This window comes from Ischnura elegans, chromosome 7 (genome assembly GCF_921293095.1).
Source record: "Ischnura elegans chromosome 7, ioIscEleg1.1, whole genome shotgun sequence".
Lineage (NCBI taxonomy): Eukaryota > Metazoa > Arthropoda > Insecta > Odonata > Coenagrionidae > Ischnura > Ischnura elegans.
The window spans coordinates 114,444,955-114,471,016 of record NC_060252.1 but is presented as its reverse complement, the minus strand read 5'-3'; the positions used below and the strand labels follow the sequence as shown (position 1 = coordinate 114,471,016).

The 26,062-nt window shown below is 37.1% G+C and overlaps 2 protein-coding genes across 3 annotated transcripts in view; one reads left to right on the top strand and one right to left on the bottom strand.

Moving 5' to 3' along the window:
- Positions 1-8,292, bottom strand: part of LOC124162939 (thyroid transcription factor 1-associated protein 26) — a 43,934-nt gene extending 35,642 nt beyond the window's left edge. The window contains exons 1-2 of the mRNA XM_046539697.1: positions 7,874-8,292; positions 7,645-7,783 (exon numbers count right to left, since the gene is read on the bottom strand). Coding sequence (XP_046395653.1) covers positions 7,645-7,783; positions 7,874-7,991 — 257 coding nt within the window. The 5' untranslated portion in view covers positions 7,992-8,292. The remainder of the gene's footprint in view (positions 1-7,644; positions 7,784-7,873) is intronic.
- A 61-nt stretch (positions 8,293-8,353) lies between these two features.
- The window catches only part of LOC124162938 (RNA cytidine acetyltransferase), an 82,436-nt gene continuing 64,727 nt past the window's right edge, over positions 8,354-26,062 (top strand). For both annotated transcript variants that reach the window (XM_046539695.1, XM_046539696.1), the window contains exons 1-6: positions 8,354-8,625; positions 8,713-8,804; positions 8,888-9,059; positions 14,960-15,144; positions 22,087-22,294; positions 25,023-25,227. In XM_046539695.1, coding sequence (XP_046395651.1) covers positions 8,518-8,625; positions 8,713-8,804; positions 8,888-9,059; positions 14,960-15,144; positions 22,087-22,294; positions 25,023-25,227 — 970 coding nt within the window. In that variant the 5' untranslated portion in view covers positions 8,354-8,517. The remainder of the gene's footprint in view (positions 8,626-8,712; positions 8,805-8,887; positions 9,060-14,959; positions 15,145-22,086; positions 22,295-25,022; positions 25,228-26,062) is intronic.

Below are 26,062 nucleotides of genomic sequence, written 5' to 3'. Positions count from 1 at the left end.
TTATTAAGGGATGACTTGCTCCATTAGATCGGATCTGATACAAAAAGTGCCTGGTGTTTGGATCAGAAGGGGAGCGAAACATTACGAGAAGACAAATCACCCGGCTTGCGAGTTGAAGGTCGCAGCGCTGCGCTCGCGGAAGAAAGCAGTTGAAGAAGCGTTCCCCGGTAGATTCTATCGACTCTTGGTAAACTTTCATGAGACTGTTCTTGTTGATGAGCATAAATTCGAAGATTTGGATGAACCGTCATGAAAAAACGTTAAATCGAGCAAATAAATCTTGAGCGGGACAAATTTTTACGACCATAAATGCGGAAAAACGCAAAATGCGGAAACACTAAATACGGATAATTTTTACATTGTCCTAATAGGGAATGAATTGGGACCCAAAAAAATAAACGCTAAATGCGGAAAAACGTTAAATGCGAAGACGTTAAATCCGGATCCGACTGTAGTTGAAAGTCGGAGTTCGGGTGTGCATGCTGTATAACAAGTTGTATCGTACAGGAATGAGCACAACCACATCCATCGCTAGAACTGCAAATTTTCACGTTGATTGCTGACTTGGGATTTATAAGAGATTTTTCTGCCGAAATTAATGAGAATTCCTTCGAGGAATGACAAATATGGGTCACTTTGTTATTTTTAGCATGTAAAAAACTCGATAACTAATCGATATTTTTTCTACCATAGGTTGTACGAGCGAATATATACTTCTTCGCGCTCGCATTCGAAAATTAACGTAATCATTTGAAATACGGTTATCACTTACGTAAGTAAGAATTTACGTAAGTCGAGACATACGTAACTCGGGGGATGCCTGTATATAAAATTAACCTGAAAATGTCCACCAGCTTCTCCATATTACGTAGAAATAAGGTTATGGCAAATCTGGTGGTCTCCATATTCAATGCTATTGGCTCCTGAAGTTAATCACAATCAAGATCAGCTTACATAGCTAACATTGGTAACATATTCCCTTTCGTATTATATATTTTGCTCTTACAATGACTTCGGGAACAACCTAAGTTGCTTCACAGGGACTGTAACTTGCCTCCTTACTGTAGCCTTCATTTTTTCTTCTATTCTGCTGGAGTGGGGCACATGGCATATGCAGTGTTGAATACTAACAAAGAAATGTTTCTTTTTAAGACTAGCCTCTGCCCATTTCCTCAAAATTTACTGTGAATGCCTGAAGTGTATTTTTTTAACACTGATTTGAAGGAAAAAATCCCACTACTACGTTGAAAATATGAGGGAACATTATCACAAGCAAGTTAGAGTGATAAGACAGCAGAGAAATACCTCATATACAAACAAACGAAGTATATAGTAGCCAATTTAATGTCTCTTGGGAGCCCTGGCTCTCCTTTTTATGTTCTTAGCCAACACTCAGTGAAACTGAAATGTGTATTGCTGCATTTATGTAACATTGTAGAGTGCTTTTCTGTAAATATTTTGACATTTTTGTTATGTATTAATAATAAATACCGTATATCTCCGAATATAGTCCCCCCTTTTTTTCCAAAAATGGCCGCGGAAAAGTAAGGGGGGGGGGGGGGACTATAATCGAGTGTAATCCAGTTTAGCATACTAAAGGTGACCATAAAGTTATAAATAACGCCATAATGGCTAATGTTCTCATAGTCTTTCTATTTGAGTATATTTATGAGGATTATAATCGGAAATATTAGTAAATACTGCCACGTTTTACCGGAAATTAAGACAATTTTTACCACAAATGTTGTAAAGATACGATTCTTCCGATTCAAATAGCATGTCGAATATGCATTTTCACGGAATCCATCGCGTAGCCGTTAATTTTTCTTGGAAAAGTATTGTTAGAATAATTCAATCGACACTGATCACTTAATGACGCAAAACAGTAAATAATTAAAATGAAAACTAAACACACACTACCATTACATTAATCGAGCACTAGAATTGAATCATTAATATATGTACCCGTCGCTCATTTAATAGTTACACGATTTAAATAATTGCGAAAAATAAACAGATAAAGTGAACCTTTCGTGACGATTTAGCATTTCATTGCGTCCGTAGCTATGTGCCCGTGCGGTTCGTGTTTACAACCACTGCCTTTACCGCATTCACAGAACAAGAATGCGCAATAGGTGATGTTCATTTGTTTCTGAAAAGGCGCAATAATCGACGACTTTAAACCAGAAGCGCCGGCATTACTGCATTTGATCGAAATCCAGCGACTCAGCATCTAAAGTGTTATCAATTTATTGAGGAATCTATTCAATTCGCCAGGGTAAGTAGGATCGATTAATTACGTCACATAACGTTTCGCAATTATTTCCGCGATATTTTCTTTATTAAAAATAATTTTACATTCAACAGTGAGGTGATGGATCAAGTAGAAAGATGAGGATCAATCCTGCGGCAGATTAGAGGCCATCAAAGACGGAGTTTCGATGCCAATTTCAAAATAGCCGTTGCAGAATACGCCGTAAATCATAGTATTCACAGCGCTTGCAAAGCGCTAATACATCGCGGAAGTCATTTCGGGGGTCTCGATGCGGCAGATTCAAAGAATTAGAGGAAAATATCGTCGAATTTGTGCGCAAATGCAGAGCAGAAGCTCTTTGTGTAACTTATGCAATGATTCGCGACGAGGCATTGAAAATTGATATCATATTTTTTTCAGTTTTAATGTTTGTTGGAAAAAGTTTATTTCTTAATTTTATTACTTTGATATTTGTAAGTCCTCTAGTTTAATTATTTTGCTTAGCAGGCATTTGATGGCAATATTTTTATAATATTTATAATTTATTTAACACAATTTTATTTAGATTTCCTAAATTCTTCAGGTCACTTGGATTTGTGATGACTTGATGGGTGTGTTACACTGGATCTAAGGAAGTTTCAGGGCCAAATGCAATACTGTTTATGGGCTTTAAGTTAAAGCTTATATATTGACATTGTCTGTAGTCATTTGGAAATCAAAAATATTAATAATTTGTGAATGTTTAAAAAATACAATAGCCTTGGATGCTAAAAAATTTTTCTCATTTCTTCATTACATCTGGTTAAGGAACTATAAATTACTGATACATGCAATGGATCACAACATGTTTTAGGTATAGCTATTTTGTTATGATGGAAAATATGTGAACAGATTTGTTCTTCATCTTCACAGAAAATAATAGTTTTTATCGACTCTAGAATCTTAACTTGCTAACCACAGAAAAATTGCCTTCCTTTGCATTTTAAAATTTTTCCCAAAACTGAGGTCTCAAAATTGGGGGGGGGGACTATATTCAGAGGGAGACTATATTCGGAGATATACGGTATGTATACCAGAAGTGTAGTAATATATCATTTTTTGTCTGATTCCTTCCTACAAACCCTAAGTTGGTAACTATGTGCATATATTTCCAGAATAGGGCCTTGAGATGAAAAGCAGAATATTGAAATTGTATCCAGTTTAACTAAAGGTAAGGGGGTATTGCAGTAGGCATCAAGGTGAATGGCAAGCTTCATTTAGAATAGTGTTATGGAGATTTTAGTGGTTGAAGCACAATATTGTGATTTTTTAAGCTTTTAGTATCTCTGTAATGATGTAAGCAGAAGTCCATTTGGTGTGAATTTCTTGTTCCTAAGGGATTGTTGTAAGGAAATGGCAAGATGCACTTCCTTTGAGACTCAATATGACTATTATTGGAAGATTAATTTATACTTCGGTTACATTCTATCTAAAGATTAGATTCATTTGATTGCTTCATGGTTAGTAGTCAGCTCTGCATTCATGACGTGGAAATCTACAGTTACTGGAGCAAGAACTTTCCAACAGTGCAATCTTGTAATTTTGCATTACATGGAAGAAAAGATAGGTAATTAAAAATCGATGTCGACCAATGTTAATATATTCGGAGGGCTGGTTATACATTCATTTTTTCGAAAGGTTTCCTCAAATTCGGTTAAGGCAACAAGATTTAGTAGGTTTTATGCATTGTGGGATGAATTCTGATTTCCGAAAGGGAGATGATTCAACAGAATTAAACCATAAACTAAATGTGTTGTTTGACTTAAGTGTAAACGCATGACTACACTCATAATATCTCGCTATGAATCCTGTCCTTTCGTTTATGTAAGGTTCGGACTGCGTTGACTTAAATATGAAAAGTACCTGTCAATAACTACCTGTTAACGTTGTTCAGAAGGTTTCACGCACGGCTCATACCTAAAAGATGGTTTGAGCCACTCGCTTTCATCACAAATAGCAAGTTCATTAATGCGGATGGAGAATCGTACTTGTGAAAGTAAATACGCAGACACCTTTAGTATGCATAAAATCGGTAATATCTTTCCTCCCAAAGCATGCCAAATAATATTTACGTACACATAAGAAATCTCTTCATTCGAAGTTTACAGAAACCCAAATAGTATCAGAATTCGCGAATCTCATATTTCACTTCCCAATGTCCACCATGAAGTAATTTTTGTACTTGGAATTTACTGCGACAATATGGAAAGTCAGTACACTAAACTCTTACGCAATCAATTATATCCAGTAATGCTTATTCCTTGAATGCGATCATGTTTGTTTACGTTTAATTCTAAAGCAGCGTTGCCAAGCCGAATCTTCCGGCATCCGGTCGTCTGCAGGAAATGCCTGTTCGACGAAAAGTTTTTCTTTTATATTTTAATTATACTACCGGTGACCTATAATTTTAATGCAACCAAAAATTCATAAATGAAGTTTACTACACTCAGTTAGTTTTTCGTCGATTTCTATGAACGAGAAATACTTCTTTTTAAATAAATTCTGCTGCCAAAGCGCATGGCTCCTATCTATGCCATGTAAATTTGCTTCTCTTTACACACAAATTTCTCTGAATTTAGCCCGGTAAGGGGTATATATTATGATATCATTGGAAAGAGCAAGACTTTTTCTTTACAATGAGATAAAAATCATATAATTCTATGATGATTGATTTTTCGCTCAAAATACCTTCATGCTATTGAATTTCGAGATGCTTTTGTGTAGAAGAATAAATTTTTTTTGGATGCTAAGAGCCTTTTCTAGATAGTTATTTCAAATTTTAATCTTGTTATGTAGTACTTCTAGTTCACAATGACAATTTATGAATCATTTATAAAATAGTTTTTTTCTGGAGAGTGGCAAGGTTATATGGTACGTGGATTAGATGCAATATTGAAAAATATTTTTATATATGGGTGTCAGTATTTTCTCGGAACCTGCTGACTAGTTTCTCATTGACTGAGTAAATTAGGTACCAATTATCTGTTCACTGCGGCAGTTAAACCAGTGCCGCTGACAGCACTACGACTACTTCAGTTCTGCCATGCACTAGCAGTAGCATTACAATGAGTGAAGTCACACGCCTGGGAACAAGCCTTCCCTGAAGGTGGCTGTGTTACAGCCTGTTACTAGCAATCCATGGCATTGGTAACGGATTTTCCTCTTGACTGCATGCATTTGCTTTGTTTAGGGGTCATGAGGAAGATATTATTAGCTTTTATGAGAGGCAACAAAAATGTTAAGCTTCCAAGCTATGCTTTAAATATTTGTATTGATCGTTTAGTAAGTATTGCACCTCATATCCCTAATGAATTTGTTAGGTAAACACGTTCACTTAATGAACTACTGAAGTGGAAGGCAGTTTGTACATGTAATTGTAACAAATGTAATTGCCATGGAAATATACATTTTGGAACATAATTTAATTGCCATGGAAATATACATTTTGGTACATTATGTAATTTTCATGGAAAAATATGTTCACTACTGTACATCATGTAATTTTCGTGGAAAAATACACTACTGTACATCATGTAATTTTCGTGGAAAAATACACTACTGTATATCACTGTATGTATTACACTGTATTATTATGTGTACTATAGAACATTTGAAGCATATATACAGTTAAAGTACACAAAACTTACAGCTGTATTAGGGTTGAATACAGCATCCAGTATTCGTGTATTTTGGCTGTATTACAGATGCAATACACACGTATTCCACCTTGTGTGCCGTATCAGTGCGGTCATATTGCCGATTCGACTAATATTTCTTTCAAATATCCTAAAGGAACATGCCACCTAGCTAAAAAATATTTGCACTCAACTCTGCATTTGCACTGCAATTATGGATTTCTGTCTGATGTAAAAATTCTTATCGATCAAACGCCATTTCAAGTAAACATATTTATGAGAGCAATATGCATGTTATGCAAAAAGCAACTGCTTTTGCCGGTGCAGTGACTGGTTGTGAGATGGACCACAAAGACCAAGAAAAGTCTATTACATATTTGTAATGTTCCTTTATAATTTACATATTTTTAATATAATAGAGGCAATGCATGAAGCGTAAACAATGTTGCGTTAATCGTCAGCGTCACGCCCACCTGATTCACGGCTTCATCCCACTTTTTGTTTTAACCAGGTAGCTTGCTCAACCCCCACCCCTACCATCATGTGCTAGCGGACAACCCAAGGCGTTCTCCAATACTAACGCACCTCTAGCCCAAATTCTTTTCTTCATCTTCAATTATTTTCAGTCCATCTTTTAAAATTCCCACTTGTTTCTTCAGAAGAGCCATGGTCTGGAGACGAGTAAAAATAAAACTAATAAAAATGAAACCTAGCTTTATTAAACCCACACAGAAAACACTCGCTGATTTGAAGTCAACCCACCCAGGAAAGTGCGGAACCACTCCTATGAGGTGAAGTTTGGCACTAATGCTACAGCATACACAGAGGATAATGCAGAGGGTTAAGCATGACCAAATGACTGCGCCATGAAATTTTTTGTCCTTAAGGGAAGGCAACTTGCCCACTCATTTTTAAATACCATTGTGCCAAATGAGCAGATGGATTCGGATTGCTAATAAGGAAAAACAAAATATCCTGATAAGATATCGCTTAGTCAGTAACTCTAACAAGTGAGACTTGTAGCATAACTCGTAAATTGTAACCTAAACTCCTGTTTTCGGAAAAAAAATGCTGCATCAATTGCCGAGAAGCTCAGCTGCGAGGATATCAAGTTTTGCCAGAAATTACCATTGTATTATTCCAACTATTTCCTCGCTTAAAATGCTTAAATAATGTTAGAAATACATGTGTTGTCCCATTTTTTTTTATTATGTGAACATCACTAATATTTCATTATGAATAAAGTATAATACTAATTGCCAAAATTCATTGTTAGACACCTTGTGGGCTAATAGGTGATTCATGCAGCAGTTGACCTCCAGAAATGGGGAACTTTGAAGCGAGTCAGCGAAGAGTTTACTTATTGAAAAAGCGTATTATTGCGTTCATGAATTCTTCGTATCAAAGTGTGACTGTTATCATACTTGAACTTATTGTATTTGTTTTTTACCGAGTCCTGTTGTTTTTTTTATTTTCTGCTACTTACCCAATGCTGTTTTCTATTATGTATCATTATCTTTATGAATTACTTTTGTTTTTTTCCTTTGACGATTTATATGTTACTTGCTAGCCAACAGAAATAAAATGATAATTATTATTAGCCGTTTTCATGGAATATGCGACTCACAGCCGTGTGTGGCCATTTAGTCCACTTTAGTGAGAAACTTGTCATAGTCAATGGATGCGGCTGGTTATACCTACACCTCAAATAGTTACCTTTCTCCAGCAGGATCAGCCGTCCTTTGGTTGACTCTGGTGGGCAAAGGAAGACTACTAGCTTCGGCTTTACTTCTTTTAAGTTCTTTAATATATTCCCGGATTATTCCCTTTCTTCGTCTTTCCTCCCACTGCTGAACTGATGACGAGAAAAATGTGACATAAATTTAAACCATGTCAGGGGGGATGTAAAATTCGCACAATCTGTACTCCAAATAAAGGAATGTACCTTTAAACTTTTTGCTGTATTGGCGTTCTCTCCATTTTTTCTTATCAAACGGCTTCTTAGTTGTGTTATTTGTCACCTTCCTGGATGGAACTAGTTTAGATGCAGATTCGTTTGCCATTGAGAACCGAGTATATTTTCATCAGAAGAATAACTTGTACTTCCCTAACGTTCACCACATAGTCGAGCTCCAGCTCGCAGATATTGCCAAGTTTAAAGTCCTTAATTTAGTCATTAACATGAACTTTCTTGTCGTCAATAAAAATTTTAGAAAGGTCTGAGAATGAACATACATGTATGTTCATGGGTCTGAGCATAGAGTTTACATTTACTAGAGTAGAGTATTTATGGGTCTGAGAGTGGAATCCGGTGGAATCGAGCAACCCAAGCAAAGATTATAACCCGAGGACCCGAGCAACCGTGGAGTGGACGAGGCGGCAGCGGCAACGTGTGAAACAAAAGAACAACAAACATTTTAAGAAACAAAAGTATCACGATTATAATGGCGCAAACCAGCGCAAGCTCAAATTGAACACGTGAAATGTGACTACAGGAGAGCCGATCCTTCCAGTTTCTGCGAATGTCTTTCGTGAGCCACTGAGCAGTGTTTTTAAGGCTATAGCATTAATTTTTGTTGTTTTTTCAATATGGTTCGAAAAAAGATCGACAACCGTATCAGAGTACTGATCGAAAATGGTGTTATTCTCGGACATAGGACATTGTTTGTTATTGTGGGTGACAAAGGCAGAGATCAAGTTAGTAATCTGATGAACTTCATGTTTAACTTCCACTATATCACTCGTTTAATGTGTGTTTTAAATGCCAAAATGTTTCCACCACAGGTCGTCATACTTCATCACATGCTCTCAAAAGCCGCCGTAAAGGCGAGACCTTCAGTATTATGGTGTTACAAGAAAGAGCTTGGGTTTAGCAGGTGATTACGGAGTTGTTTTTATTATTTTTATAACAATGTTGTTCTTGATCGTATTGTGAATGTAAGTTTCCATTTATTTCTAGCCATCGAAAGAAAAAAATGAAACACTTGCAGAAGAAAATCAAAACAGGACAGCTGAATGTGAACGAGGACGATCCCTTTGAACTTTTTATTGCCGCTACTAATATTCGCTACTGCTACTATTCAGAGACCCATAAGATATTGGGAAATACTTATGGAATGTGTGTGCTTCAGGCAAGTTACCATGTACATTATCTCGTAGTCAACCCTTTTCTTAAATTTCTATGTTTACTCTAATATTTTAATATCTATTTGAAATGTGATTAAACCTTCGTATGTCGACGTGGATATGTTTTTTTGCCCTTCAATTAGCGATTTCATCTTTCTGATAATGTAACGAAGTATAACATGCTGCAGCTCCATATTCAAGCTTAGTTTCGGACATAGGAACAAAAAGCCTATCACTTTAGGGAGACGTTGTGCATTATGGAACTACTTGTCTCTCACGCTCTCTCTTTTTGAAATACTAACCTGTAAAATACCATGCTTGAAGATTAATAGAATGCTGGACTATACTTACGGATAACAAACCTAGCCAATCTAAGGCCCGTGAGTGATCGCTTACTTCCAGTACCAGCTAAGCTGAATTCTTTGACCATATCATCACTGATCACCCTTCTCATAATTCACCAGATGGCAGTATTTCTTCCTATTAGCCTCAAGTAGTCTACTTGTCTAAGATCAGTGGTAGCTTAGAATATTGTCTATATAGTATATGATAAATTGTATTATGAATATCAAATATTTTTGGGTTAAGTGCCCTACCATCTTATCAGCATAAGGCTCATTTTTAAATTGCTCCTCCAAGGTCCTCAACTCCGCCTCTGTGAATATATTTAAGAATACTCAATAAGGTAATGTATTATTGTGGATTAAATTCTCTTGGGATTCCCACCGGGTTAGAAACTGCATTTCTGCCGGTGGTAAAAGCTCTGATCGGGAAACGGAATGACATGATGCCGACACGTTGGAAGAAATGGAACTTCCAACCCAGTGGGAATCCCAAGAGAATTTAAACCAAGTCATTCGCCAGGAAAGCAGAAAATCTTTTTTCGAAATAGTACTCGCCTTATAAGAACATCAGGTGCTGGGCTTCATGGTACAATGGTTGCTATTTATGTTTTGCGTCTTGAAAACACAGTGACTTGAAAGTTTTGTCTCCGTGAAAAAATGTTGTTAACTGCTGACTCTTTTGTGCGATGACTTTTTACAACTTATGGTGTGAATTATCTAGACGTCCTGAATATTTGAATTAAATATCTAATTTTACGACATAATACTTTATTTGATGATCATAAAACGAGCAACATGTAAATTCTTTGCGTAAAAAAGGGTAAATTAACAATTGTATTTGGATTACTCAATTTTCATTTTCAAAGAAACTGTCCACATTAATTTTGGTCCTATGAGAATTCATAAGTGTGGTCAAAACTTTCGTACAGATGGGACACTGATTGGACGTCCGAGATCAGACAGTGTGGGGACGGATGGCAGCCGGTCATCCTCTGGCTGTCCCGAAAATCTGAGGACAGTGAGAGGACGTCCTTTGGCAATAATGTGCTGTGTGGGTTGTTAGTTAGGATGATTTTAGAATTGTGGAGTTAATAGGGTAGTTTCCTTTGTCAAAGAAAACGAAAGGCATTGATTGCGATTCGTTACCCACCATTAGGGTATTCATAATATACTAATTATTTGGTTTTAGAAATCCCAGTTTAAACGTATGGCAATGGTCAATTTTATCCTCATTTGAAGAAGGCCATATTGGCGCCCATGCGATGTCCCTCCATGTGACGTCACAGGGACCTAGTTTCTATACGAGTAGATAGGAGTTTTACATCGTCTGAGGTTACCAATGCATGCATGAGGCACAAAGCTCTGGGAAACATCTCTTAATAATCACTTATTAAAACTGGCTAGGGTTGGAAAGTTTTCTTCGTTTGATAGGGTATTAATAATCCTTATTTAAGCCAAGCGCTACCTGCTAGCAGGGTACTCTGCTATTTGCTAGCATCCTGCGTCATATCAGCGCTCAAAGCCTCGCCCCAAGGTCACCTCACTTGCGGCAGTGGGAACCAGAATGACATCACACAGAGTTTTCCGGGCATTCTTACTCAGCCGTCGCGTTTTCCCCAAGGTCACCTCACATGGGCACAACGGGAACCAGACGTCACACGGGGTTTTCCCATCATTCCTACTTACCCGTCGCGTTTTCACACCGTGCTTGAAAATTTTCACTTTTCATTTAATTGCGAAAAATAGATATCGTCATTTGAAAATCTAAATATGTGAAATACGTACTCCAGGAGCAATAATCTTTCGATTTAAGCAATAAAAAATAATAGGAAACCATCCTATTCAGCCAGTAGTAGGATTGTATGATTATAATAATAATATTAATAATTTTATTTGTCCAGGAGATCATATATTACAGTGAGCCACAGAACATAGATATTGGACACGTCATGGAAGTTAAATGAATCATAAAAATGTAACATACTGAACAGTAGATGTAACACTAAACAATTGAACACAATATAACAATAAGTGACATTCACATACATTTATACATATTTTTAGGGATCAATATAGAACTCTTGGATGCTGTAGTAAGATTTGTTTACAAGATATCTTTCTAGGTCAGCTTTAAATCTGTTCATTGAGGAGATGCTCCTAAGTTTGGGAGGGAGTGAATTATATATTTTTGAGCCTATAGCTATGGGGCTTGTGTAGGAAAGTTTTCGTCTGTGGAGGGTTATGTGGATGGATGTATGTGATCTAGTTTGGTGATTATGTATATCCTGATTTAGCTTTAGTCTATGAAGGTTGAGTTTAACTAGTACACATAGTTTAAATATATAGAGACAAGGAAGCGTGAGAATTCCCAGCTTAACAAACAGTGGTCTACATGATTCTCTTCTAGGTATACCCAAAATGGTTCTGAGTGCCCTCTTCTGCAGGAGAAACATTTTGTTTAGGAGAGTAATTGTTGACCCCCAGAATTCAATGGCATAATTAACTATACTTAGGAAGTTACAGTGATACAGGGACATTAGTCCTTTATGTGATAGTGAGTTGGTAAGTAATCTCAGACTATATAGGACTGTAGATAATTTTGTACAAAGTTCATTGACGTATATAGACCAAGAACTAGAGTTTTCAATTATTAGACCTGGGAATTTTGTGTTAGTAGTAGGATAGAGTTGGGCATTGTTTAACATCAACTGATTAAAAGTAGCATCATTATTGAATAGCAAGAGTTGAGTTTTTGAGGTATTCAAATTTAGTTTGTTTGCAGCACTCCATGTCCACACTGAGTTCAATACCTCCTGACATTGGCAATGTAGATCAGTCATATTACTCGCTGATCTGAGGAAGTTTGCATCATCTGCATACATGATGGGTCTAATGTTGCTGTTTCCGTGTATAAATGAAGGTAGGTCATTGATATATATGAGAAACAACAGGGGGCCAAGAACACTGCCTTGAGGTACACCTACGTTTATCACCTTAGGGTTGGATTTTCCCACTGAGTCGTGTAATACTAGTTCAACTTGCTGAGTTCTGTTTCTCAAGTATGAATCTAACCATGCCAATGCATTACCTCTCACTCCATAGTTACAACATTTTTTAAGAGGGTTTGATGGTCAACCATATCAAATGCCCTAGAGAAGTCTATGAAGAGAGCAGAAACTTTGTCTCCATTATCAAATGACTCTGAGATGAAAGTCCAGGCATCCAGAAGAGCATTGCCTGTCGACCTACCTTTGCGAAAACCCCACTGAGAATCAGAGAGAATTGCATTCTTTTCTAGAAAAGAGATCAGCCGGTTATAAAAAATACGCTCAAATACTTTTGATAGCTGAGGCAATAGAGAGATAGGTCGGTAGTTGCCTACATCATTTTTGTCACCCTTGATTTTATACACAGGTACTATTCGGCTAGGCTTCAGTTGGTCTGGGAAGTTACCAGTGGACATCGAGGTGTTAATTAAGTGAGTTAAAGGTTTAACCAATAAGTGTTTGCATTCAGCAAGTATTCTGCCTGGAATCCCATCAATACCTGGAGTTGAGGATTTAGATAAGGTACCTAAACACGATAGGACTTCCTTTTCTTCACAGGGGTGAAGGTAGAGGGATGATACTATGGATGCGTTCTTTACAGTGGAATTAGTACTATGACTGCAGGAGTTGATTATTGGGAGATTACAGAAGGCATCATTCACCAGATTGCATATTGTTTTAGAATCAGTGACCAAGGATCCATCGTTATTATAGAATTTAGGGGTAGATGGATTAGCCTTCTTACCAAGCTCTTCCTTAATTATTTTCCAGGTTTCTTTCATTTTATTGTGAGCATTGGCAATTCGTCCATCGTTGTATGTTCTTTTTGCATGCTTAAGTAGTTTTCGGTATTCACTTTTCAGTTTGAGAAATTCGGTATAATCTTTTTGACTGCAGCCCTTTTTACATCTAGATGATTTTACCTTCAGGATTCGTGAGAGGGTAATTATTGTATCAGCCAAGGTTTACTTTGATTATTGGCGTGGGTTTTTACAGTGACTGTGGGAATGCAATAATCAATATGATAGAGTAGTTTGTCATGAAATTGGGTGTATATGTCATTGAAGTTGTTAAGTGAGTATACTCCTTCCCAAGTTTCGATGGCTAAGGAGTGTTTCAGACATGAAAGATATTCAGGTGAGAATAATTTGAAGGTGGATTTCCTAACATCCTTAGATTGTATTTCCAGGTTAAAGTCAGTCATTACCATACAGTGGTCGGATATACCAAGATCTACAACTAAAGTTGAGGCATTTTCAGAATCAATACTTGTCACCATAAAGTCAATTGAAGTTTTGGAAGTGGGCGTCACTCTGGTAGGAACGTCAACAAGACAGTGTATAGCTATCCATCATTTATTCCTTATTTTTACTTGTCAATGCTTGCTTAGTAATGTATTCACTTGGGGACTATGAATTAGTTAATTTTAACTGTATGTTCATGAGCATAGTCTGGATTCATGTGAGAGAAATTTCTCGTGGGCCAGGGTGGACAGGCAGAAAATAACTCAGATTCACTATTGGGATTATGTTACCAGGGAAGTTTATTTAACCTGTATTAGGTCAAAGAAGACAAACGATTGCTTAAATATTTGTTTCATTGCTGAAAATCAAGCTTACTTGTGATATATTTCCCGATTCAGCATAATTGCAATTTTGTCTGAAGTATTGACCATGTGGACATTCTTTACAATATCTTATTTATGGACTGTTGCCAAAAATGACTTTCAATAAATTTTACTATTTTCTTGAAGCTCATCATCTGTTTGACAGCACTTCCTTCGCAGCCATATCTTTATTTCAACAAAAATGTTAGAAGTCACAAAATCCTATGTCAGGATTGCAAGGCGGGTGATCAAAAATATCCCATTGAAATTGCTAAAGGAGCAGTTGTGCTACAACAGTGCTGAGAAGCAAGCGTTGTCCTCTGTCATAACACTTTCAGCTATCTGCATTTCTCCTCTTTTGTATTGAATGGCTCTGCGCAATTTTCATTGTTTCTCACAGAGCTGCTGTATTTGTTATTGTCCCTGGCTGCAAGAAATCCACTGGGAACATACCTTTTTGATCCCAAAACATGTTAGCATAGCATTTTTAATGTTTAAGCATCACTTTAATTGTCTTGCTTTGCTTGGTGATTTATAGTGCAGTGATTGTTTTGATTGTTGATTTGTTTAAGGTGTGTCATATAGGATCTGTCTCACCTCTAGCTACAATTGATTTTTTTAAATTTTTTCTTTTATTAGGATAAAGATAGAGGCATGCCTATGTTCAATTGAAGCAATTCAGTGAGTGTTGTATTGTCTTGTGATTCTGAGCAATTGGAGGTTCAAAAAAGAACTGTCATCATTCATCAAATCAGATTTTGAGCAATCCGTTCATTACTCGAAAATAAAATTCTAGCAAGAATTGTGAATCATCTCTGTCATTTTGTTCTTTCCTGCAGGCTATTGTGGTTAAATTATGTGCGCCATTTCTCAACTTGTAAATTTAGTCTTATATTTTCATTTTTCAGGACTTTGAAGCAATGACACCTAACCTTCTGGCTCGCACAGTGGAAACAGTTGAAGGTGGTGGCATAATTGTCGTGCTTTTAAAGTCTGTCACTTCCCTACGTCAGCTCTATACACTCAGCATGGATGTTCATGAGAGATATCGAACTGAATCACATCAGGATGTCGTGTGTCGATTCAATGAAAGGTCAGTCATTTTTTTTTTTGCTAGCAGTCTAAGGCTCCACAATAGATGGTGGAATATTTGCTGAGAGTATGACATCACTTTCAGTGTAGCGAAAACTTAAACATTTGTTAGTGAAATGACGAAAGTGGATCCTGACTGAGGGTTCACCTTACATTTGACCACATTCTAAATTTATCACAGGATTCTGCTCTTACTTTGCTTGGGATAAATAAGATATAAAAAGTCTAAAATGAATAATGCATGTAGATCATAACTCATATATTTCAGATGAGTCAGCTATTTGAACGGTGCAAAATCTGAAAATTGAAGAAAGTCATAGGTGGTAGTTCAGGATTTTTTGGGGGGTGGGGGCACAAGGGTCAGTCTTCTGCAATATGGTTCTCAATCACAGTCAACACATCTTGCTGATTAAGACTTTTACAAGAGCAGTCTTTGCGATCATCAAAGTGAAATAAGAGTGTCATATTGAGATGCTTAACAGGAAGAGGATGCCCACAGTATACATCAGCAATGGCCCATATCCTTTACGTTTTAGCTCTGTGCGATTTGTCAATTGCATGTTTAGTTGAACCTTGAACAGCAGCAATATTATGTATATTGTTTGGAATAACTTGTGGAAAAAAGTGCTAAACTATTAATGTTGTCACAAAAAGACATTTCAATGTTCCCTTAATCAAAAGCTGCTGAGATATTATTTTCCCATGAAGTACATTACTTAATATCAAACATTTGCACCTTCCACGTGATGAACTAGCTCAATTTATGCAATAAAAATTATGATTGGGTGAAAGGGATGCCTGTGCATGGAATCGACAGCTGTCAGGTCTTCACATTCAGTGCGGAGCACGTCAATTGACGTGCTGTGCTGGTCGGTCCGGGAGCCCACTTCTCCGCCTTCACACAGTAACTCATATTCACTTCCAAGTCTTGTGATCGTAGGTATGGCCCTCAGCACCCTTCCCTGTTTCATACAGTGTGCCCCGTTTGTAAATAGCAGTACAGTAAACTCTTGATTTTACGAAGTTTTCGATTATACGAAGTGATATTGCGGTCCCGGTGAAAAGCCTATGCTAAATACATGGCGCTATTCGATTATACGAAGTTTCGATTATACGAAATTTTTTGAATTTACGAACCTCGGCTCGGTCCCTAGGAGCAAATGGCATTCGTTTATACGAACTACGGCGAAAAATTTGTCAACAAAACTAGTTACGCCGGCGTAAGTAGCTAAAAAATCAGCGCTTCCAACTGTGGTCCATCAAAAGTGCGAAATCGTAAATGATAATGCAACTTTGGAGAGAAATGGGTCGCCAAAAACCTCACTGTGGGAATTTAGGGGGAGTAGGAGTTCAGTTAAAATATCGCGGCTGACATTATGCTCCTATTTACGTGCGTGTTCGTAAACATAGCATCGACAATAATTCGTAGTTTAACATGTCAGGAAGGTCGAGCGGAGTATTTCGCACCCCTAATTAACCCTTTGCACTGCTGTGAACGTACTTCGAAGACTACTTGACAACTTTTCGCCGAAGCACTTCGAAGGGTCCCTAATCCGGGACCCTCTCCTCGACGAGCTCACCCTCGCTGGCCCCTGAAACTGGGCTATTTTTTAATGAATTACCTGACGCAACCCTGGGTTTCAAAGGGCAAAGGTGCCACGGGGGGAAAAAGAGTAAAGTGCGTGTTACTGAGGGGCTGTGCGTCAACCAAACGGGCACGGACAAAATAAGCCCGTTGTCATTGGGAAATTTGAAAGGCCACGGTGCTTAAAACATGTAAAATTGGAAGCCCTCCCCGTTTTTTACCATGAAAATAAAAACAGCTGGATGACCCGAGAAATTTTCCAGCAAACTGTTATACGTCTACAGAGAAAAATTGCTGGAGAGAACAGCAAAATTGTTTTAATAATGGATAATGCCACCGTTCATAAATACGTGGAAGATCTAAAATTGGCTAATGTACGAGTCCTCTTTTTACCCCCGAACTCGACTAGCAAGTCCCAGCCCTTGGACCAAGGCATTATCCAGGATTTTAAAGTCCTATACCGGAAGAAGCTTGAGCGGTATTACTTGCGATGGATCGGTATGTATACATTCATCTATTTTGCTCATGTGCGTTTGGATATCGATTTAGATATTTTTATTCATGATTATCATTCTTTCAAATCTATTTGCTACTTTTATAAATGGAAACAGAAATTAATAACATCCCGAAATGGACGTTGATACATGCAATCCGCGCCATAATATCTTTTCGTGTATATATTGGCCTTTGTGAATGAACAACTTAAATATCTTAAGTACTGGGCTCTATTTACCGCCAATTTATATTTCAGGCTTCTCGTAATGAAGACGCACTTCCAAGTCTAGCCATGAACTTTCTTCTCACACGCTTCCCCGTTCTCCCATGCTGGGGTTCTGTCTTTCAAAAGCTTTTGTCCCTTCCCTCCTGCCGCCTTTGGCTGATCTTGCTGACACCCACCTTACGCATCCCAAACCCCTCCTTCCCCAGCATTTCCCATTCACTCCCTCCCTAAGGAGACTGAGCTTGTGTGCGTTGCAAAAAAATACGGCCCCCAAAAGTAGACTGAGGCAGAGCTGAAGGCCATTTCCCCACCCTTCTTTGTCCTGCCCCCTTCACCAGTCCTTGTGCTGACCACACTTCTTCCCTCAGGCAATCCCCATCCCACTCTTATTCACCCCACCCACTGGGAACGTTCCCCGATTGTGGAGAAGGGCATGGTTCATCTTTACCTGCAACGGGGGGAAGTTATTAACCGGAGAGAGGCGGAAGAAGTATCTTCCACTATCGGGAAAATGGTGCCGCGCTTATAATTATCTCTCCTCTTCTCAGCTGACTTTTCAATTGAAATTAATTTCTTTGCTCTTTCCACACTATATTTATTTACGATTATGGCGCGACTATTTTTTAGTGCTAAAACTAAGAAAATCTTTTCTCTATGTCAATGATCCTTTGCCTAACTTTCAATACGGCGGAGAAAGGAACACGAAAACTAAATGAGGTGACGGTACAGGTTTTTGCGTGTCATTTTTTGGGAATTCACGCTAGCGAACCAATACTTAACCACGTTGAGAAATGATAAAACGTCTCTTGTAGGAAAACAATTAATGTGGATAATAACGTTTCTATCTATATTTCTCCGATACTGTAAGATGTTTCTCCTGTCGTTTTCCGGTTGGAACCTTGCTCCTGTCGGCATAAAAGGAGAGAAACATACTATATGAACAGGTCACCTCACACCCGGTATGAAGAATACAGTCCTGATGAAGAATTAAGTCTTTTATGGCAACGTCTGCGAAGATGATGGAACACAGTAGTCGGACGGAGAACTCAAACAGAATTTACTTCAAATATTCGCCAGAAGATAATCACATCCTACGTTATTTATGATCGTAATTGAATCTCAGTGAAAATAGAGCACATTCTGCTGAAAATACGAAGTAACTCGAAATATTTACTTACGAAGGTTATTTTGGAAACGGGCTAAGACCCTTGTTTTTCTTTTTTTTTCTCGTCACTGAGCGATAGAGGGCGACATATATGGCGGTGAGGCCGGCTGCCGCTAAAATTCCGTGGGTGTCAGAAACAAACATCTATCTTTTGCATACTTAATAGTAGCTATTGGCTCCTAACCACAAATTTATTACTGTTAATTCTTATAATAAACATTGAAATTCATTATTTGATTACGTTTTCAAAACTGGTCGCGAATTTCTTTAGCGATCCTTGATGTTGAAGTATGAACAAGAAATGGGAATTTTATGGTGGTATAATTATTTAACAATTTTTCACATCATAAATTGATAGCAAAAAGCCTTTTCTATGATTTATACCGAGAATAACCACCGAAAACATTTAAATAAGACCACTAAAGACAAAAAACGGCGGAAGAAACAAAAGCGAACATTTTTTTCGTGACTTATGAAAAAGGTTTGAATTTACGAAACTCGATTTTACGAAGTGCCAATTTTCCGGTCCCACTGACTTCGTAAAATCAAGAGTTTACTGTATTTAAATGGAAGTTATGCCCACAAAACCTCGCTTTATTTTTCGTCCATATTCGGCACTCTACATAAGTGTGTGTCATTATTATTTTTCAATAGTTATGGATGAGATACATATAATTTTGGAGTTTATATATACTTACCATTTTATCTTTTTCATTGTTTTCATTTTTTTACACCAAATTGCATTGAATAAACAGTTTCTTTAACCATATATTTGCATTGTGTATTAAATATTTTTAGTACTTTTCTAATTATTGCTTATTTTATTTGTAAAATTTAATGAACTATAAAGAAGGGTAACTCTCCATTTTTTGAGCCCCATAACTATTAATTTTATATTGCTGCTAGTGTTAGGACATCTTATTTTTCTACAAAAAAATTCTTTCAGGGAAAGGAAGAATTGACCGTAGCATCTGGCTACAGTGAACGAGTTCACATTATGGACATCATTTTGTTAAAAAAAAGAATACTTTGTATATTTCCATGCTGTTTGAATCATTCATCTGGTTTTAATGCTGCATGTTTTTTGATTTGTCTTAGTGATTGGTGCTGTGTGAAAAAATGCAACTTTAAAATGATGTGAGATGCATTGAAACCAGATGAGAAAATAAAATAGTGTGGGAAATAATAAAGTTTTCTCTCTCTTTATTCAAAGCCTTAACTGAAATAAAACAACTTTGTCAAATGCTGCTGGTATATATAAAACAGTAGAATCCTGATTTAAGGTTTTTTGGGGGGGACAAAATTTAAAACACTACCTAAATGTGGAAAAACACTAAATGAGGACCTGCCATTTTTTTCAGGTATTAGGGTCTGTAATGATTGGAATGGCTTTTTATGAATAAAAAATATATAATTTTAAGTAACTAAAAGGTGCTGCATGCAGCAAAAAATTCTTTAATGAAATGTTCTCTGCCCTATGAAGGTTGGATAATACTTTTCAGGGATCAGCTAAAAAAATGGGTAGTAAAAATAAGTAATGAGAGGATGACAATTGTTTTAATGAAATATTTTAAGAAAATTCTAATAAACATCAACTTAAAAGCATTCCCACACAGATTATTATTATGGACATTAGTGATTCCATTTTTATGCAAATTTCAGTGGTCTCGATGAAATTAAAATTTTTTCTGTATGTAGGTGACTATGGCATTTCTAATGTAATAAGAAAAGGTGTAAGTAGGTACTCGAAAAATCATGAGGAATGAGTGAAATAAAGGGACATCAGAAGATCGCTAATCCCGAATTCTCAACTACCCAATATCTAGTAATAGGGAGGTTTTCTGGAATTTTGCCAACTTAACGTTTTCTGTGGCCTCGGCAAAACAAGGGATTTATGAGCCTTTAAAAAGCCTCCTATGCGCAAATTTTGGATTTCGAGGTCATCCAAAAAAGTAGAATCTTATTTTAGTATGCGTACAAGGCGATGGTGATTCAACTCGATGATAACACCAGATTCGTTGTCATATATCCGCGGCCTTATACAGGTCGAATGGAGCCGGGAGAAGTTGCTTACGCGGCGCGCTGATCACCTTGACTCCGACTCGCCTTGTTTCTCGGCAGCTTTTAATAAAATTGGGTAGACCTTGAATAACGATTAGCTAAACTCTGTTAAGTGAAAAGGTTTAACCTTCAACAGAACTGGATTTCATCCGAAAAATTGTCAGTGCCTCTGGAGTTTGGCAATTTCGTCAGGGTTATGATGTCGAAGTCAACCACCAAGGGATACCTGCCGAATTTTCGTATTTTTCCGCGCTCATCTATTCTACCCTGAGTATGCGGTGATTTTTTTTCCAGCATGAGCGATTTATTTAGAGTCATGGACCGTGATAGTTCGTCAAAACTCCGATTGTCATTCTCTTTTGACATTAATTAGCACCAGATAAATATTTTTGAATCGACAGCGATATCAACCAGGCGCATGTCGATAAATTGGCTCCGGGATATCTAAATTACGATGTAAAATAATGTTGTTCCGTAGGGAAAGGATGCTCTCACTCACGGTCATGACAGGGGAAACGCTTCCTCTGTTCTTTCGCTGTTCCTCCGTGGAAACTGACCTTGGAATGGATTATAGAAAGAATCTTCTAGTGAACTGCGCATATGATAATGGGCCTCCTCTTTTGAAAAGGAAAGTAGATGACTGAAAAAGTATTGGGCTAATAATCGACTGCCCGTAGGGAGTAGAGTTGAAAGGGGCATAAGCCATCAATTGAAAACATAACGAGAAAACCATTATTGTAGCGGCCCTCGGAGGATAACTCGTGTCACCAGTCGTCACGAATCATCAAAGTCAAGTTCAAGAAGTGAAGGATAAGGTAGTTCGAGGATATTAAGGAATGACTTTGCTCCATTAGATCGGATCTGATACAAAAAGTGCCTGGTGTTTGGATCAGAAGGGGAGCGAAACGTTACGAGAAGACAAATCACCCAACTTGCGAGTTGAAGGTCGCAGCGCTGCGCTCGCGGAAGGAAGCAGTTGAAGAAGCGTTCCTCGGTAGATTCTATCGACTCTTGGTTAACTTTCATGAGACTGTTCTTGTTGATGAGCATAAATTCGAAGATTTGGATGAACTGTCATGAAAAAACGTAAAATCAGGCAAAAAAATCTTGAGCGGGACAAATTTTTACGACCACAAATGCGGAAAAACGCAAAATGCGGAAACACTAAATACGGATAATTTTTTACATTGTCTTAATAGGGAATGAATCGGGACGCAAAAAAATAAACGCTAAATGCGGAAAAATGTTAAATGCGAAGACCTTAAATCCGGATCCGACTGTATGTAATGATTTAGAATGGTAATTATAAATAAGCTCTTTCTAATGTAACAGATCATTGCATTCTACTATTTTAATGTTAAATTTTAACTCAGTTAATTTTTAATGGTTCTTATTCCTTTTCTCTTTTTAGGTTTTTACTTTCTCTGGCCACTTGTTCTCGCTGCTTGGTTGTGGACGACCAACTCAGAGTTCTCCCTCTCTCATCCCATGTTCTCTCTGTAGAACCACTCTCCAAGACAGAGGAAAAAGTTGACTCTGATCTTGAAGCATTGAAAGAGAGCCTAAAAGACACACAACCCGTTGGAGTTCTAGTTTCCTGTTGTCGTACATTGGACCAGGTAAAAAATATTGTTTCCTAAGTTTCTACTGTATTCTATCATACTCATTTAACAATTTTGGCTATTCTATGTACAGTAGAGTCTGGATTATACAAAGCAGGATATTGCGTACAAAATTTTGATAATAGGAAGCGAACTTGTCGTCCTTGGCGAAAAGTCCATGGTAAATACATGGCACTACTTGAAAATACGAAGCTTTTTGAAATTGCTAACATCAGGCTCAGTCCCCATGAGCAAATGGAATTCATTTATAAGAACAGTGGCCAAAAATTTGCTGACAAAACTAGTGATGCTGGAGTAAGTAGCTGAAAAAATCAGTGCGTCTGACTGTGGTGCATCAAAACTGTGAAATCGGGAATTATAGTGCAACTTTGGAGGAAAAAACTTACTGGGGGAATTAAGGGGAAGGAGAAGTTACGTAAAAATATCGTGGCTGACATAATGCGCGTATTTTCATGACTACTCATAAACATCGTATCGATAATACTGTGTAGTTTAACATCAGACAAAGGTTGTGCAGAGTATTTCTTACACACCTACTTAAACCATACATAATTGAATCATGCCAAGAAAATGATGCAAGCCTTCATACCACCATTGCTTTCAATTTACTATTCTTTTTTGATTAATAAACGACCTTGTGACAACATTTTCAAAATCAGCAGTCTAAAATGTTGTGTTGGAGGAGAATAAACTTGCTCAATAGACTGCCTATGTCCTTGACTTTCTTACATTCCTAATTGACACCTGTTTCTTGACTTTCGAATGCTAAAGTCGGACTTAGGAATGTTTGTCTGTAATATTTTTGAAATTCCCACGATGTTTACTGCGCAAACAACATTCAACAACATTCATCGACCTGAAGACGCCGGTTGGAATACCAGAGAAACTGTTGTCACAAAGAAAATCAATGTGGTGAAACCCAGAAACATGGAGACATCATCTAGACAACGCCGCGGAAAACTACGCATCTAACATTCAACTGCCTCATATGGCAGTATATGCGGACAATATTTGTTGACTTTAAACAAGGTGATTTTTTTTTAGAGAGACACTGCTTGCCATAGGCTCTGCTTTTTCAAAAGAAGAAGAAAGATATAGTTCAGCCTTCATTGGAGACATTTTTCAAAAAAGTTGACTAGATGCCATCACACAGCTTTCAATGAAATTAATAAATAAAAGTGCTTCTGTCTAATAGTGTTTTTCCGTTTGAGTGCTGTTTAATTCATGCACGACGTATACACCTTCAACAATGATATTGCACGAAATATCATCCGAATTTCATATGTCATTTGTATTTGTTTAAATTTACTTCATATTCGCCAGTATAAAAACATATCCTATGTATTTATCATATCCTACGCTGTTCAATCACAATGAAAATAGCCAATTAAAATATCAAATATTCAGCCGACGATATGGAAGGAACTACAAATACTAACCTGTAAAGGTTATTTTGGAAAGGGGCTGACAAGAGCCTTGTTCTTTTTTCCAGTCATTCAGCGATAGAGGGCCACATAAATGGCGGTTAGGCCGACTGCTGTTAAAAACTTCATAGGTGTCGGAAACAAATGACAATCTTAACCGTACATAACAGCAGGTTATCACTACTCACCACAAATTCCTAAAATTAAAAATAATATTTCAATTCATTATTTGATTATGTTGTATAGAATTGACAGGAAATTCTGTAGCCATAAGATAATTTATATTTAACTACAAGTTAAAAGAGATAAGGGTTGCATAATTATTTTGCAACCTGTTACAGCATAAAACCTACAGTAAAAAGATTTTAAAAAAATTCTTTCACAAATAACTACCGAAAACTTCAAAAAATGCCTTTAAAGATAAAAAAGATAGTCGGAAACAAAAGCAAATACAGTAGATTCCGTTTAATGGGTCCACTGGTTACTTGGGGCAGCCGCATAATTGGGGCTGGTCTTGAAGAACAGAACCCAATAGAGGAATATCCCAGAGTATTCTCCACTTAATTGGGACAGCATGCCGCTTTATTGGGCCATGAGTCGGCGACATAGACTCTAAACTAGCGATGAAATTAAAATTTTTTGTCTTCCGAAAACTATTTTTTTTTTTAATGTTTTCCTCCTTTGATTTACTCTTATTTTTCTCAAATGTTTGTATTCTTGCCCTATTTTGAAAGCTCTTGTTGTTATACTATCCGCAAGAGGATAGGAATTTTATTTAATAGGACTTCGTAATAGACATTCATTCAGCATTGCCCGAGGCTGTGAAAAATTTTTTTAACAAAAGTGTTATAATTCTTAAAAATGATAATAAATTATCTAAACTCTCTGGTTTATTAATCAAATTAATAGGTCCATATTAGTCAAATAAATAGATCCATCCATTCCTAATCTCAATCTGCTTGGAAATCTTTCATATGTGCAGTCCACTCCACAACAGTTTCTTTCATATTGTCCCTTAATCTGATTTATTTTCAAAAATATTTTTAGAAATAAAATGTGTGTTGCTGTTGTATTAGCAGTAGGGTATTTGAATATCAATGTGGTCTTTGTACCAAGGTTAATGTTGGTAGGATTTTTTCCTTCCAACGCATAGCACATATGTGTATACCTGTGTCTTATTCTCTAGAGTTGGCATGTAAAAACTAGTTGTCTAACTAGGAGTGGCTTTTGAAGGTGAGATGAGTTTGCAGATCATAAGATATTAAATATGTCATCTAATGTGTATTTTTTTGAATGTACAGGGGAAGGCTCTCCTAAAATTTGTGGAAGGCATTTCGGAAAAATCCCTTCGCACTACTGTCTCACTCACCGCTGCCAGAGGAAGAGGAAAGTCAGCAGCCCTCGGCCTTGCTGTTGCAGCAGCTGTTGCCTTTGGTTACTCAAACATATTTGTCACTGCACCTAGTCCAGAGAACTTGAGGACTTTGTTTGAATTTGTTTTCAAAGGTAATGTACCATTAGTACATAGTTTAGTTGAAAAAGTGTACATTCCAGAGCCGAAATAAGTCAAGGTTTGATGTGGTGACAACACAGGCAGGCCTGACCCTCATGTGGGGTGATAAGATCTAAAATGCTTGCTGCCAAACCTAGGCCATTCTAGAAGGCAATATACGAGGGAAGACTCGAAAAAATCTAATTAATAGTTGCGCATGTGGCTCTTATATTTGCGTGGGTGTTGCAGTCATGACAAATCTTTTCTTTCATTATAACAAGAATTTCTGCTCCCTTTCATGTACTTTTGGAACCACTCCAACATGCCCAAATTGTCAAATTAATCCTGAGAGTCATGTTAAAAGCACCATTTCTTTTTTTTAACATTGGAAAGACGGCAGGGGTCATTTGACCCATTTACAGAATTGAAATTAATTTTTCTAATATTGAAATATTTTTTTAAATTTTGAATCTTTTTCACTTTCTTCATTTTGGACTATATTGTGATAAATTAGTGTTAATTCAACTATAATTTTCTGTTTTTAATTTTTATGACAGGTTATACCTAGAAGGATGGCTGGGAGTTATTTGACCCTCAACTTGTTTTCGTGCTATTTTCTACTTTTTTCTTGCCCGTGGGCTCCTTTGTGCTATGTATATCATATAATCAGCAAGAGGCTAATGTGGAAGGTGATTTGCTTGATTTGAAACCCGCAAGTACCCGGTTCAATGCCAGTTTCGTCCCATGAGCTCCTACCTGTATTTCAAAACCTAGGCGTAGTGACATGTTGTACTCACTCTTTCGATATTTACGAGTAGCAAAGGGAAATAAAATATTCTCAATCTTTGT